The sequence below is a fragment of the Pocillopora verrucosa genome, chromosome 2 (assembly GCF_036669915.1).
Source record: "Pocillopora verrucosa isolate sample1 chromosome 2, ASM3666991v2, whole genome shotgun sequence".
Lineage (NCBI taxonomy): Eukaryota > Metazoa > Cnidaria > Anthozoa > Scleractinia > Pocilloporidae > Pocillopora > Pocillopora verrucosa.
Window position 1 is genome coordinate 18189237 of NC_089313.1, and position 15703 is coordinate 18204939.

A 15703-nucleotide genomic window follows, 5' to 3' on the forward strand; every position below is an offset into this window, starting at 1 on the left:
AATCAAGGTGCAACTCAATTTTAAAGGCATATTAAAGACAAACAATTTTTTCTATTCTTACCTAATCTGCTTCTCACTCCTGTTATATGTTTTCGAAAATGTTCCTCACTTTTTGCCTTCCGTTCCGCAACGTCTGCCTAGAAGTCCAGCGAATAAGTGTGGCCACGTTTTTATGCCTCAATCCGTATATCGCGCGCTTGCTCGCTGATTGAGTCGAAACACTGAACTTTCTCGTCTCTTCGCCGCAACCTCAAAAGCAATCAACATATATTTGAACCGCCTTCTTGAAGAGAGCTGAATTTCCTCTCAGGATTTTTTTTAAGCCTTGTGTATGAAGCTGGAGTTTCTCGGTGTGTTTGTCTCTGTTACGTGTTGCCACCTACGTCGTAGATTTCGCGCCAAAACGCGGCTGCAAGCTGCACCGATCCGCGCCCCTTCTGAATCACGGGAATTACGGACTTTTTATTTTTCCTTCTTCAGACTAACGGACATGTCACGTGATTAATTCGTGTTGACATTTGAGGGCCACATTTGTACTAATTTCAACCCATACTGCATAACCATGTTTGCAAGCAAAAGTGAGTGGCATTTTTCGTTGTAACTGATACAGGGACATCTTTATCACCCTCCATTCGTATGGATGTTCAAACTAGCAATTCCAGTGTCCGCTGTGACGAGAGTCGACTTTAAAAATTAAGAAGGTGGGCATGGGTAATTATGAGACGTGCTTCACAGAGAAAGGGATGGTCTGCGAGGTTAGAGCATTCCTTCCCATCGTATGTACCACCTTCTGAATAAGAGTAATGCCTATTCACTCCGCTGAGTTTTCTCCAAAGTTTCCAAAGGCCACATATGGTTAAAGCCGAGACAATTTAAATTCAAATTCAGAAAACAAAAAGGGCTGTTTACGCAAGGGGTCGGAGTCATATTCCTTATCATACAGACCGCTACCTCTCCCACAATTTGACTTATGTTGCCTTGAAATTCCCATCTGTTAACAATCAATCCGTGATATTTCTTGCATGTAAGAATCACGATTATTACTGATAAATAGACGTTTGGTCCCTATTTCGCATGAAGATGTTATTGTCCAGCATCACGCTGCAACAGCGCACATAAAAACTCCTTTATTTTACTCTACTTTTTCAAAGAAGGCAAACCATGAGGTTTAATTTCTCAGGGTTACTTTTACAACGAGTATGATACTTTTTACCTATTTGAAGACCACACAACCAGCGACCACAATCGTCACAGGCCCCGAGACTCTCTAACATACTATGGCCCATTTGTGTTAATTGAGTTTAAGTCGCAAAGTCCCTAGTATTTAAAAGAGACAGGAAATTTACTTAACGTTATCCGGCAAAAGAAATATAAAAAGCCTATAGATCAACACAACTGTTTCTTATTTGTAGTCTCTAAAATTGGCTCTCGGAGGAAGATTAATTTTTAAGTTTATAGAATGTAATACTTTAGGCAACTTCTATCTTTTATTTAATCTTTTCGGGTTAACTCTTTCGTTCTTCAATGTTCTCGCCGATCATTCAATTTCCATTTGGAATTAAATTGTTAATTCTACCACCTCTGAATCGTCTTTTATAAGAACAAAACTAAATTCCCCTCACTTTTTTTTTTGTATCATTATCTGAAGGAAGCTAGGAGAATTTGGCTTTTGATCAAAGCTTATGAACATGATCAAACTCCTCACTCCCCTCCTACTCTCAGCTTAATTGGTTAGACCAGGGTAGATACTAATTTCCAATTTCCAACTGATCACGGAGGTACTTTGCCGGCTGACTAATAATTGAAAAGAAACCTTGATATAAGTTCACCTCTACAGAAGTACTAGCGATCTAAAAAGTTCGTGGAAGTTATGTGAAGCTTTCTCGAGAATACAAATCATATACAAGGGCGAAGACAAACTTTCAGGGCCATCTTTAGACAGCGCTACAATTATATTGTCTTGCAAATAAATACATACAGCGTCGACAAGAAACATTACCCTTTTTCCGTCCGATCACGTTGATATGGTTGAAAATTTGCCGCTGTGTCAGTTCGATGTAAATGTTCCAAAGTTCTGTTTTGTATATAGCATTATTACGTCTAATTGCATCACTCTCCTTCAGCGAAAGGCCATCTACAACACATCTACATTCAGAGATGAAGCTGGCAGAAATCCGTTAATGTTTTAAGTTAATTATTACTTTCGAATTTGTACAAGTGAAAAAGTTGAAGAAATTTCATAATAAACCTATGGACATCATAATTTTCTTTCTAGTTGTCGCTGCACGAAGGGGTCTCGTACGCTGTCGGTACTTGACAGAATCGATAAAGACGAAAGTAAAATGAATAAAATGACTGATGAATAATTTGCAACTTCGTGGGCAGCTTTATAACAGACCTAAAACTACTAATAAAATCTTCTATACTCGATTCTTAATGATCCCAAACAATTCTCTTCCCAGTCCCCTACTGTAATGCGCAATCTGCGTATCATACACGCTTAGCGCTCCTGACTCGCAGACAGGCCATGTACACAATGGACAACTGTTGCACCGATCATTACAAAGCCTATCTACTGCGTCACGTTTTACCGTGTGTAGCATTAAAGGCTTGATCAAGTTTGACTTCTCTGTATCTGTGTATATACATGTTCGAGTGATTTGCGTGAGAATGGGCAGTTCACGGCGACACAGGGCCGTTTTCTTCTTTGCTGTATTGCGTGATGTAGCGATGACCAGAGCTCATAATTTTGGCGCCTGCGCGCATCATGACTTGCGCTTGCTGGAATGACTGTTTGATCTCTTTCATCCATTCTTGAAATTCAGTCTCGGTCTGAAAGATGAAACATTCTAGAATGAATTTTTAATTTCATTAAGTAACAACGGTTACCAGGAGGGAAAGGGTACCAACAAGATTGACTTAGAGATGTTTTCCGTCTTGTCACGAGCGAAGGTCTGAGGTTCGATTCCTCAAGGGGAACTCCGAATTTTTTCTTTGTCCAACGACGTGACAAGACGAAAAAAATCCTTTTTTATTTCTTTACCGGGCTCAAACTTACCATCTCTTTTAATCTATTTACAAAAATTGACTAAATTTCAATTAATACGACATGTGCACGTAACACAACTTTCAGGGCCCGAAACATATAGTAGTTACTGAGGTACCAGTTAACTGACAGCACAATAATGAACTGCACTACAGAAGCCGCGCCTCGACTCACCTCTGCTCTGAGAATATGGTCCCTGTTATCCCGGATGTTAGTGCTGATTTTTATGCATTTAAAACCTTTGACGTGCGTCTCTTCCACTCCCGTTATATTCTCCATACACAAAAGACTCGGCATTTGCTGCACAAAGAAAGAACACCATTAACACCAATAACCTCGAAGAAATTTCTATCAACGTAAGACTAAGTAATGAAGAGCATCTGAGTCTCGGCAGCCCGTGCAAACCAAACGTACCAAAAGCGAGGGAAGGGAAAGGGCTTTTGGTCAGCTGGGCAGCACATTTTGAGCTTCATTCAAGGGAAGAAATCTTTGATACCGACTGACGAAAAAATTCCAAAACCCTTTGAAACAATTATTTTAAAGATGCCCCCACTTGATTTGATTAAATGGTAAGACCAAGCGATGTGCCCTCTGAAACTCGTTACATTTCCTGGTGAATCAAATTGCAAAAAATACTCTCGCTTACCCCAGCTTGCTCGCCTCGCCACTCCAGTCGATTGGGGAAGAGATGAAAGTACTTTCTTGGCCAATTACTCATGAGTGTGCCTCCCAACTTGTAAAGGTAGCCTTCCAACAAACGGTCTCCATCCTCTGCTACTATAACAATGAACGGATTTTAATGAGAATTGAGCGCTTTCTGAGTGCCGTACGACAAAGAACACATGCATTCTCAGGGCCTCAAGTGGGTCAGGAAAATCCAACTGAACGACTGGCAATTGGGTTGGTTTTGCATCTGATTGGTTGAAAGGTTTACCCGAGTTTCCAAGACCAATCGTATATATATATGAGGAAAAACCGATGCAATATGGGATTACCTTCGAAAATAAGCTGGAAATTGCTTGATGAATATTGACTGATAGCAGGAAAATCAACATACGTATCACTAAGAAAGTAAGTTGAAATTTACTTACAGAACATTGTATCACCAGAAGGCAATTTAAAGCCTCCATTCAAGAAATTTGTGAGGTCGGTATTTTTCGAGCTTAGAAAAGTAACGGACCTTTGGCCCGGTGTTCCTTTAGTGCTACTGACACTTATCGAATACTTTCACTCACCCGTTATGGAATTTTGATGTTTCGCTTTCTTTTTGGCTTCTAACTTATCATGTTCTTCGTTGACAACTTTGAATACAGTTTCTACAAATACACGATAAAGGTTAAAAAAAACAAAGCCCCAAGTAATAAGCACACAAAACACCACAAGCACATGCATATCAAACTGGAGATATCACGAGAAAACAAGACGCTTAACAACGAACTATTACAGAAACAAATCTGCATATGTACTTTGGTTCTTTTCTTCAAATCTGCGTCGTTTGTGACGACTTCACTGGGGAATAAAGGAGGTAATTTTTCTGTGGTACTGCCTCGGTGGTGGGGGGAGGGGGTACTCCAAGATGATTTGGTTTAGAAAACTCCGCTTTGGAAACTCTTTACAGTAACCAATTTACATTATCAACTCATTTGATAGAACCAAATTCTATTTTATTAGGGGCAAGTGCATTCTCTATCGTATAGACGATGACCCAATAGCTTGATCGTTACATCAAGAGGCTTTTTCCAGGATTAGCCATAGGTAGAAGTCAAAATGCAATTTCTCCGAACATTGTTGCATATGACTTCCCTTACCAGCTATTTCTTGCTGCCATCTCTCTGACACGGTTAAGTTAAAGTCTTTATAAATCTCTTGATCTTGATCTGTCATCTAAAAAGCAATGTTTATAAATTAACCTGTTACATTAAAAACAATGTCAAAATTGGAGATATTTTCTTTGGTTGGGATTACTTTTATTTGAACGGATTACCCAATTACTTGGCCAAAATGGAAAGGTATTGCTAAATACATTTGTCGTTTACGGGTGTCTGAATCGAGTTTTCATCTTAAAGTATTGGACATGGTTAAAACAAAGAATAAGAAACAAAAACAAAATTAGACCAGTAATCAAGTAGACCCGTAAGCATTCCTCCATTTAATCCTTGTGCACATAGCCTGCACAGCTCGTGATCTTGAAGGCACATGCTGCTTTACTATACACTGTGCTTACCTTGATCCCTTTGACGTCATCTTCATCGAATGAGCCGATATCAAATGCGTCAGCGGCATTCACTTCGCCTCTTGGAGGCACAAGTGGCGGTGGATACTGCACAGACGAGTAAACAAACAAATAAACAAAGAAGATAAACAACGATCAATAAAATCTGTCATCATGTATTTACCTCAGCGATCTGGGCATTGCAGCCTTTAAATTTTCAAAAACCATGGACAAGGCGTATAATAAAAGTGTAACCTTATTTCAACTTCTGAAAGACTAGACCAGTAAAATGATCAATCGGCACATACAACACCATTGAGACAGTTTCATCAATCGAAAATTGGAGATTATCCACGAAACTTAGCAACGATTAGAAGTACCCCGTATGATCAAGAACAAAAAGGAAGATTTCAGCATCAAGAAGTGCATTTCAAAGAGCTCAAGAGCGTCCATTTTTTAAGATAACATGCAACGGCTTTTATCAATAACTTACAACAAACAAATTGTAAACGGTTCCTCAAACTACCACTGCTCACAAACATCAATTTGTATCTTCATTAGTAACCGTATTCAAAGAATATTACGCGGAGTAACCGCTGACAGTTCGTGCGCGCAAGCGTACACCAAGTATTTGTGTTCGAGACAAGGCCTCTTACCTTTAAGAGTTCAACTAATTTCCAATCATTACTTTTGAAAAACTCGTGTTGTCTCACTTCTGTAGCCCTATGGAAGAAAAAGCAATTTTCATTTTCCATTTAGTTTTTTAGTGTCGTTCCCTTTTTGGGGTTTTCGGTTTTCGAGGGACCAAATTTTTCTTACTCCTTAACACTCGTTCAATGCTTTTTCGAAGATTGAGCGATATCGGTTTCTTAGACTCAAAAGAGTAAAAAAACTAAAAGGCAAACTTACCCTGAGCCTCTGCACCCAAGTCTGCTGGGGACATCTCTGTTGAGGAGACCGGCGAGTAGTGACTTCATTTCTTCAGAAAACGTTTCTGGATATTCTACGTCCTACAAGACGGATTATGATGATGTAAGCCTAGCCATACACGAACGTCTATAGAAGCATCTTACAATTTCCAAGAGGCCTCAAAGTCTCCCTTAATAAGAAGACTCCGTTTTTAATCATACTTACGTAAGTTAACGTTAATCTATCGATCTCGTGCTTGTCTTTTGTTTTGTGCTGTCTGAATGGACTATGCCTGCAAACCGATGGCAAAAAAGGTATTAGTGTTTTAAACAAATTACAACAGCATATTCTTTGTGAGTAGAAGCATAAAAGTTAAATCACCCAAAATTTTTCCGTGATGACATGTAAAGAAAGAAACATGGGTGGCGAGGCGGTTCATTACGTCTCGGGAAGGGGACAAGGTCGATCTTGATAGTCATTTGTTGATAGTCATTTGTTGATAGTCATTTGTTGAATTTAGTATCTCGGTTACCCTGCTCCCCGTCTTGCTTTAAAAACGAAAGAGGGAGTCCCAACACCCGTCCTCTTAATTTGCCACTGCTTTTTCGTTCCTGAACTTAACCTAGCGCAGACGCAGCAAGCATAGCACGTGGTCTTGCACATGGCAAAAATAAGGGAGGTGCAAACTTGAGAGATGACGGGCTATTTTCACTTTCATCTTACAGCTTGTTTCCGCTCCTCTACCGCTGGAAACTTTCTCAAAATCAGTACACGCTACGCAAGCGAACGCCGACATGCAGCCATGAAACACGAATTTCAACCAAATACAACCACATGCAATTTAACGATGTACCTACCCAACAAGCAATTTGAAAAGCATACAGCCGAGAGAAAACCAGTCGGCACAAGAGTCGTATGCTTCACCCTTCTTTAAAACTTCAGGCGCCATGTAGCCGTGGGTTCCCCTAGAGACCAAAAGAAAGGAGAGAGAAAAATCAAGAATGGCTAATGGGAATTCAAAGTAAACACAAGCACATTGCCTAAGCACGGGAAACACGATCAAAGAAACTAGACTTGGTTTGGCTTCAAGTGTGAGTGATTGGGAAGGTAACCCGAGTTACAAAGCAAAGGGAAGCGAATCCAACGCTTTCCTAGTTTACTTTCGACTCTCAATTAACAAGAAATCCAAGATAACAGTTTCTGAAAGCTAACACCCAAGAACGAAAATCTACCACAAAAGGCATCCAACCTTTCGTGGACTATAAATTTGCAGATCACTTACACACTGGCATGTGGCTTCTTCTTTGAGAAATCACAGGCAAGGCCAAGATCTGATATTCTCACGTGACCATGTTCGTCTAGCAGAATATTTGCGGGCTGAAATATTGATCAAGGTAACTGATTAGATCAAATCTTTACTCAAAAAAGCGAGTACAAAGAATATCAATATGGGACGACGTACAAAACAGATTTCTCCCAGGCATTAGACACCCTGTCGCAAAAAGAGGTAGCCTGGGAAAGAGTTTGCTGACCGCGAAGATTTTCCCGCCAATGTTTCCAATGACTACTGTAAATTGGTCACGTGGTAGCCTGTATGCCATCAAAAGCAAACACATCAAATTTGCGAAAATACTTTTGAAGGAAAAGACAATGGAGAATGAAGCTAAAATTCTTGATTAATGAAGGAATGCTCGAATTAACGAACGAAACACGACTGAAGCCCACTTGTGCACATGTAAGTGCCTCGCAATGTCTTCATTTCATACACCGTGATTGCAATTTTGTTGCTTCAAATAGCACAGAATTTTCTGAGCAGCTTCGTAAGAAATTCATCAACTCGTACTGCGAATCTACAAACGCTACGATGTTTTTTCTCCCTCTCTGTCGCTGTTGGCTAAAATAAATGATTGAAAGAATTCTCCGCTGTCCCAAAATAGAAAACTGAGGAACAACATAGTTTATCAAATGCATTTTTCAGCGCCTGTTACCTTTAAATCTCTATAGCAAATTTTTCTATCGTGCATATGCTCCAATCCCAGAATTATTTCTGAAGCATAGAATCGTACCTGAAATAAAACATGTAGGGAAAAAACTGTAAGCGCAAGTTAAGCAACATTTCTGATTCATACATTAATTTCTGTGAAAAACAAACAGCCTCCTCAGTTCATTCAAGCAAATGAACCCTGAAATAGTCTACTTTAAAAGCTAATTTCACTGATTAGCTTTTACCAATTGCTTCATTAACTTACATCATCTTCACTGAAGACACCATGTTGGGACAAATGATAATGCAAATCACCACCTAGAAGATGGGCCAAAGTCGATTGGTACAAAGTAAGCACTGTCTTTACATAATACTTTTAAGGTGTCTTGCATATCTTTTAAAATTAACCTAATCATTTTGACCCTTTTACACCAAAGATATCAACATCAACATCAACACTCCTCATTGTACTCAATACATTTGGCATAGCCTTGGCTGTCAGTATCGGGTGTTAAATCAAACAATAACCCCTTGTTTATACAATTGTATCTTCTCATCACTTTTCTAGTTAATATTGTACAGATGATTTTCGAAGAAATAACTCATATGTCAATACTGGAAGTGAATTGTTTGAATGAATTGTTAGCACTCATGGTTAGATGCACTCAACAGTAAACTCAAAACGAAAATGCTAATTACTATTTGGAATGTCAATATAACTCATCTTTACCTACCATTCATTAAGTCCAAAACAAAACAAAGTTTGTCTGGAGTTTGGAAGGCATATGTCATACACACAATGAATGGATTATTCACCTGTAAAGTAGTTCATAAGAACAAAAAACAGTCATTTCAACTTAAGTTTTAATTTTTTAATAATTGCTTTTCACATGTAGAAAAAACAGAAGCTCTACTCACCATGGACAACATAATTCTTTCATTCAGTGCCAATGTTTCTCCCTGTTTCAGTTTGATTCTCTTCTTGTCAAGGCATTTCATGGCATACCTATCACAGAGAGAATATTAAAAATATTTTCATACTTAGTCTTTCCAACTTATCATGACCAGTTCATTTTAAAGAATCAAATTTGACAAATGTCTTTTTGAAATGGAAAACTCCCCACACAAAATTACATAGTTCACTCTTACATTTTTCCAGTGTCAGCTTTTCGGCATCCATAAACCTCTCCAAACCCACCACGACCAATAATTCTATGTACACTAAAGTCATTCATGGTTAGCTGTGAAGAGAAAGAGAAAGAAAAATTGCTCACTACGAGGCCCCTGCCTAAAATAATATCATTAAAATCCCTCAAAGTACACTGTAATTTAGATATATACTCACGTTAATATTAAGCTCCACATTTTTCCACTGACAAAATCTGACATATCTATCGCTGTTAACAAAGAATTAAAGAATTACTGAATCAAAGATAGCAAGTAATGAGAAAAGAGAGGTATTAGCCAACATAACATAACAGCCATGATATTTGCTCCTAAAGGTGAAGTTTATGGAGGACTTACCTTTTCAAGAACTTCTGGAAGATTGACCCTCTTAAGCTGTTTCTGATTTCCAACATGTATGGCTGGAGTAAATAAAGTAACATATTACATCACCAATAATTGCATTTTAACTTAATAGGAGAGCAATAGAGACAATAATAACTAATCAATTATGAGGATATAGTACAGTGTACACAGTCTTACCTCAAACAGCGTAGATGGAAGTTCTTTTTTTGTTATTGAACTCTGCACTTGGTCCAGAGCACTTGTAGAGAAAGACTGCAAAAAAATATATTTAAAACATGTTCTTCACTATTATTTTGACATTTTTTTCCAACAAAGAAGGATGATTACCATGCCCTTAAGCAAAAAAAAAAAAAAAAGGTGTGATAGTGATAACAGTATCAATAATGATAATGAAAATATAATGAAATGATAAAATGACAACAACAATGGTACCCTAACTGTTATTGTTTGTAATACATACAAGAAGATGTTATGTACAGTAAAACTGCTTAATCTGGGTGGTGTAAAAATACTTACATGAGAACAGGCAAGGAGCTCAATCATTATGTACTTGTCAAATATTTCTCGAGCCATCTTCAGTCTGTCCTCTTGGAATTGGAGTTTTTCATACTCTCTAATCTGCATTGATTTAGAGAAGTTTAATTTTTTTTGGTTTCCACCACTTTCCCATTTCCATTTACCACCTAACTTTGGGGTGTTTTTATGATGTACAAATCATACACCATGTTAAGTTTCTCAAAGGTATTACATTTCTTAAGTATTGAATACAAATATCTTAACCTTTTTTTATTCCAGTTTTTTTTTTCAACTCAATTGTACTCCATAAATAATTTGAATAGTATTAACAAATGAAATAAAACAGAACGAAAGATTATACTCAAGTATAGGATTCAGGCTTCCCAATCAACCTAAAGCTGTATGTCAACTTCACTTGGTGTGAGGTTGTTAAATAAATTAACCTGATGTACTAGAAAATCAGTTGTTTATAACTCTAATTAATTTGAGGACATCGAAATGTAGTAGGAACAAAAACTTGATAAATGTTTTTTCCACTTCATGATGTTTTCTGTGATCTGTGATGTGACAACATAGAATTTTATTGTTAAATTTTATTCAAGGATCATCAGCACAAGCTCATAATTCTCTGCTCCAGCCATTGAAAATTGTCTCAAAGTACAGTGTACGGAAAGGAACTTCACTGTTGTGCAAATGGTGTACAATGCAGCTGTCTCCAAAAATGTAGCAGCATATGCATAGAGGAACTTTTCCTCAAGCTATTTCAGGAATGCTGGCTAAAATGCAAATTCTCTATTTTACAAAGAATGTTGGCTACATGTCGTTAATGCATTGGCTGCCCATCAGCTCTATAATTCTATTGTATGACTCAAAGAAACACTTTTATCAGGATGCTAGTCCCCCCCCCCCCCCTGCATTATATATTATATCATTTTCCCAAACATAGTGAGGGAGTGTGCAAGCTTGGTAACCTACCCCAAAACATGAAATGACGGGTTACACCAGTGCTGGACCTTTCCACTCTGAGCCCATTGCATTAAACCATAAGGTTATTACTACTACCTTATCTGTTTGGTTAAATCAACCACAGACTACTTCATTAAATCCATTTAACTCATCATAAAGTTACAAGGTTCAACAATCATCATCAAACAACATCTCCGATCCAAAATGAATTAATTGACTGAGAAGAGCAAGAGAGAGTTAGAGCAAAAAGATCACAAAATGTTAATCTTAACAAGCAAGAAAACTACTTGCACTGTAACCTTGACAAGGCAGTGAACCAGAGGAATATCATAGTTATAAATATTAAGGAAAACATTTCTGCAGCATTTCTAATGCACATGTACAACCAAAATCATCAACTGATACTGTAGCTGAATAAAGTAAATAACTTTTGTAGTCATCTTGTTTATAGGAACACAAAAAGAAAACTTGACCAAGAGAAGAGGTTGGAAAAACAGATGTGAATAAAAAGGTGAAAAACATCATGCATGTTGCTGAACAATTTACCTTTCTTCAGGCCAGTGTTTTTATTTTGCAAGGCCAGCTACAGCAAATATATAGCACTGAGCAATTTTGATACTCAACTAGTGCACTTAAGAATCATAGGCAGACTGCTTATTCTAAGAAAAGTATTTCTTACATGAAAGTATTTCTTTGCATGTTGTGGAAATTTTGTTTGGATTAACATCTGGTTATTTTTGAGAGGATAGACATCTCATCTTGGTTCAAGACTAAACATTTAATCAAAGAGTGTCATTCATAATTAACACTCGATGATTACAATCTGCTACTATTTCTCAAAACCAGTTCAAAGCTCTCAATGACATTTTGTTCAGCATAATATTGTTGCAGTCTCAAATTTATTGTTGTAATGTCACTGTGTCGGTGATTTTACAAAACAAGGATTCTTAAGATGATCAAATGTCAAATTTCATAGGGAATACATGATAATTAAGCAAGTTGGCAAAAGGTAACTGTATGATTCCTGATTTAAAAAAGGGTAGATGTTAAAGATCAAGAAGTGCTGAGGACAAACAGATAGGCTTTTCTAAAATGAAGTACAATTGCATTAGCCTTAATCAAACAAGGCTGGTTCAATATTCAGGCAGCCCTCATTTATTCAGAACATATGCAAATAGTTTATCTGCACCTGATTGAATAATTTTGAAAAACTTGACTTGCATTATGACAAATTGTGCCAATTTTAATATCATGAATAATATCTATGATTACAGTTGGCTCTAAAAGTTAATGGGTAAATCAGCTTTCACAATCTTAATTTTACACCAAGCATGATAAAAGTGTGAAATTTTAACCAATGTTGTCTACAAAACATGCTCACGAAAGAAAAAATTAAATAAAACTTGATCACCTGTTTGAGAAGAGTTTTAAACCAGGGGTAAACAAAAACACTTTGAAATTACAAGAAAAGTACCAAATGACATGCACTTCAAATAACCAAGCAACATAAAATACATGAACATATTTTCAATACCTCCTGCATTAAATCTTTTTCAAAGCAAAATTTCACAATACTGAATTTACAAACTATTAGGAAATAACTAAGAAATTTTGGTAAAAAAAACCTATTGTCAAAATTGCAAGTGTCACTTTTGTTAATGAATTTAACCAAAGAGGTATTCCATCCATCTATCTTTACAGTACGAGGGGAAAAATTTCAACTGCATCTAAATGCGAGACATCTAATTCTAATTCAAGACCACTGTGTGCCATACATTCATAAATAATTCACTAAAGAAAGCCTGACTTTGATGGTTCAAAATTTCGATGAAAGTATCTAACCAAAATCATGAAATTTCATGGGGCCTTGTTAGATCAATATTTAAGGGTGATCTCCCTAAACTACATGAGTTAAACTACTATCAATATAATTGTACTGCAGTATCTTATGCCGCGACTCCGTGGAAGATATTCCATATTTATCTTGAATCATGCGATGGCCAGCACGACAGGGAATCGCAACAAAGACATAATTTTTCTCAAAAAATTTTTTTCTCTGTTTCCTATATTTCGACACAAGGTACGAAAAAAACACCGTAAAAATTATGTATGATCACCACGAAAGAGGAAAAAAACCCATTCGCACCCATAACCATAACAGAAATAAGACTGCAGTCGATTGATGATTTTCCAGCAGTATGGTGTTTACATGAATAAATTCAAGCAAGTAAATGGAGAGGTGTGCTAATTTTGAATCGACGCACGATCCATCATCTAACATTGCTTTGATCTCTCATTCGAATTGCGAGTAGAAAACGATTGTAACGGTCTTTTGTCAAAAGATGATACCGAGAGTCGAGTTTCAATATGCAACAATTGAGCCAAACGTGTTAGGTGTCGATGTCAAAGCTATTTACTCAGAAAAGCAAAACAAGTTTAAATTCAATTCGATGTTACTACGATTTTAGGAATTGTATATCTTCCCCGATTGTAACACTACTCTAATTACAGATCGTAAAATTTAAGCCCCCTCGTTTGTGGTAAATGTTGCCATTCGAGCGATAATTTTACCGGTGATTTCCTCGCGACATGACATATAACTGGTCACAACCGAGGTAACAAAACAAATGGTATAAAGGATAAGTCTAAGGCGAACAACAGTTGAAGTTCCCACTCTCAGAGGAAAATCTACGTTTGCATTATTTATTGCAAAATCTTGCGCGGTGAATAAAGTACCAAAGTACAAGCAGGAAGAATGTTTGTATAGTCTGTGGTCCGCGTGGATAAATCTTAGGTGCCCCTTACAATACCACGCCAATCTACACTTCCTTTCGACGTTAAGTGAACACAAGCCTTTCAAAACAACAAATACTGCATATTCTCTCGTGCAAGATAGTGCTGATGTTCAGAACTCGCCAATGGGAAGAGGAGCTAAATAGTTCAAAATCCGACCTGTATTCACAGATCGCTCGTATATCTCTTCAAAACACTCCCGAATTGTAGAAATCGGTCGTGGATTATTATCGTTAATTTGAACACAGTCCAGCCAGATTATCCGGAGAAATTCAGGGCTGAATTTGATCAGACTCTTCCCTTTCTAATAAACTTATACAACCAGCATCCGCCCACTCGAGAAATATTCTACTAAATTTACGGCTGCCTATTAGCTTCCTGTGCTGAGCTTGGAAAATATACAGGTAAATAAATAAATTGATGTAAGGTATAAAACTTGGTTACTCACATCTTCATAAAAAGCTAGTTGAGGAACTGGTTCATCGCACTGAGTTTCGCAGAATTCTTTGAAAACCAGGTATCCTTGATCATAAGAATAAAACAAGGTCATGATACATAGGGGGAAACCAAAAATATTCTAAATGAATTGAAGTGCTGTGTTCGTCGACATCGAACGTTCTGCTCCTTCGAGAATGCGCGTAGAAAAACACTGTGCATCTGAACGATACATTATGTTTTGGCACCAAACCACTTACCTATCCTTTGGTCGAATATTTTGTCGAACTGTACCTCTCCCCTCTCGCTCAAATACTTGTGCATTACATGGTAAACACTGGAAATATAAAGCAACAACGCTCTCGATGGAACAAAACTAAATCCTGTGGTTAACAAACTCAATCCAAGAGATATAAATTAAAAGCGATCGCAATAATCTACGTACGATGGATCAGGTAGGATGATTTTCTTGCTTGCACGAGCCGCTGGCGTGGATTTCGATTTTTCCATCGCCATTAGGTAGGAAACATCAGCCAAAACCGCCTCTAAGTCCGCCATCTTGGCTGGGCAGCTTGGTTTATCTTGCAAATTTCGTCTCGCGATGAACATTTGCGAGCCCTTCATTACAATTTGCTCGCATGTCATTGGTTAGAAATAATATCCCACGTGATCATCCATGATGGCGGCCTATTTGATGGCAGAACGGGCAAAAGTCAATTACGGCTTCCTTTTCGCTTCGTTGCTAAAAGACGTTATCTTTGATGTGTTTTACTAATCTCCTCCAATTGTTTTTTAGGAACATATTTTTTTATTTTATTTACGAGGACTGCAAATGAAACTTTATTTCAGAGGATGAGACCACTAAACGCATCGCTGAGACCTGCTAGACAAATAACGCAGACACAACCGAGTGGGTTTGAAACACTCTTCAAATGTTTGTTTTTGCAATATTAGCATTGGACGCACGCATAATTTATAGTTAAGATATTGGCTTTAGACGCCTCTTTTCTGCCTCTAATATCGTGTTTTATTAAAACCGTCCCAGGAAACTAACCGCGGGTAATTTTTAAAAAGTTCGTCTGCCCTGAGGTCGCGCAATTCTTCCAAAAGACGTTCAGTGAAAGTCTGCATAAGTGTCATTCTAAAAAGGGAAACTAAGTTTTGTATCAGGTTTCTTGGGATGGTATAAAGTTTTATTTTCGTTGTGAAGTTAGTCGATATTCCGTATCAACTGATGTTGATTCAAGGGCACGGGCAAACTAAGTTAAGTTTAAAACTCAACATAACCTAAAATAGGCGGGTAGTTTGTAAG

General features: G+C 37.5%; 1 protein-coding gene across 2 annotated transcripts; it reads right to left on the reverse strand.

Moving 5' to 3' along the window:
* Nucleotides 1-1112: 1112 nt before the first annotated feature.
* Nucleotides 1113-14971, reverse strand: LOC131790576 (G protein-coupled receptor kinase 3-like). Of its 2 annotated transcripts, none has more exons than XM_059107793.2 (23): nucleotides 14837-14971; nucleotides 14652-14728; nucleotides 14405-14478; nucleotides 10198-10299; nucleotides 9859-9933; nucleotides 9676-9737; nucleotides 9497-9548; nucleotides 9301-9392; nucleotides 9070-9157; nucleotides 8886-8967; nucleotides 8417-8469; nucleotides 8156-8233; nucleotides 7450-7544; nucleotides 7025-7132; nucleotides 6393-6459; nucleotides 6168-6268; nucleotides 5915-5981; nucleotides 5271-5366; nucleotides 4855-4930; nucleotides 4282-4362; nucleotides 3693-3820; nucleotides 3221-3346; nucleotides 1113-2832 (listed from the first exon to the last, which is right to left on the reverse strand). In XM_059107793.2, the coding sequence occupies exons 1-23, from the start codon at nucleotides 14947-14949 to the stop codon at nucleotides 2680-2682; spliced, it is 2046 nt and encodes a 681-aa protein (XP_058963776.1). In that variant the 5' UTR covers nucleotides 14950-14971; the 3' UTR covers nucleotides 1113-2679. The 2 variants fall into 2 exon arrangements, with proteins under 2 accessions (XP_058963776.1, XP_058963775.1); XM_059107792.2 differs by having other exon boundaries at nucleotides 3693-3823.
* Between the last annotated feature and the right edge of the window lie 732 nt (nucleotides 14972-15703).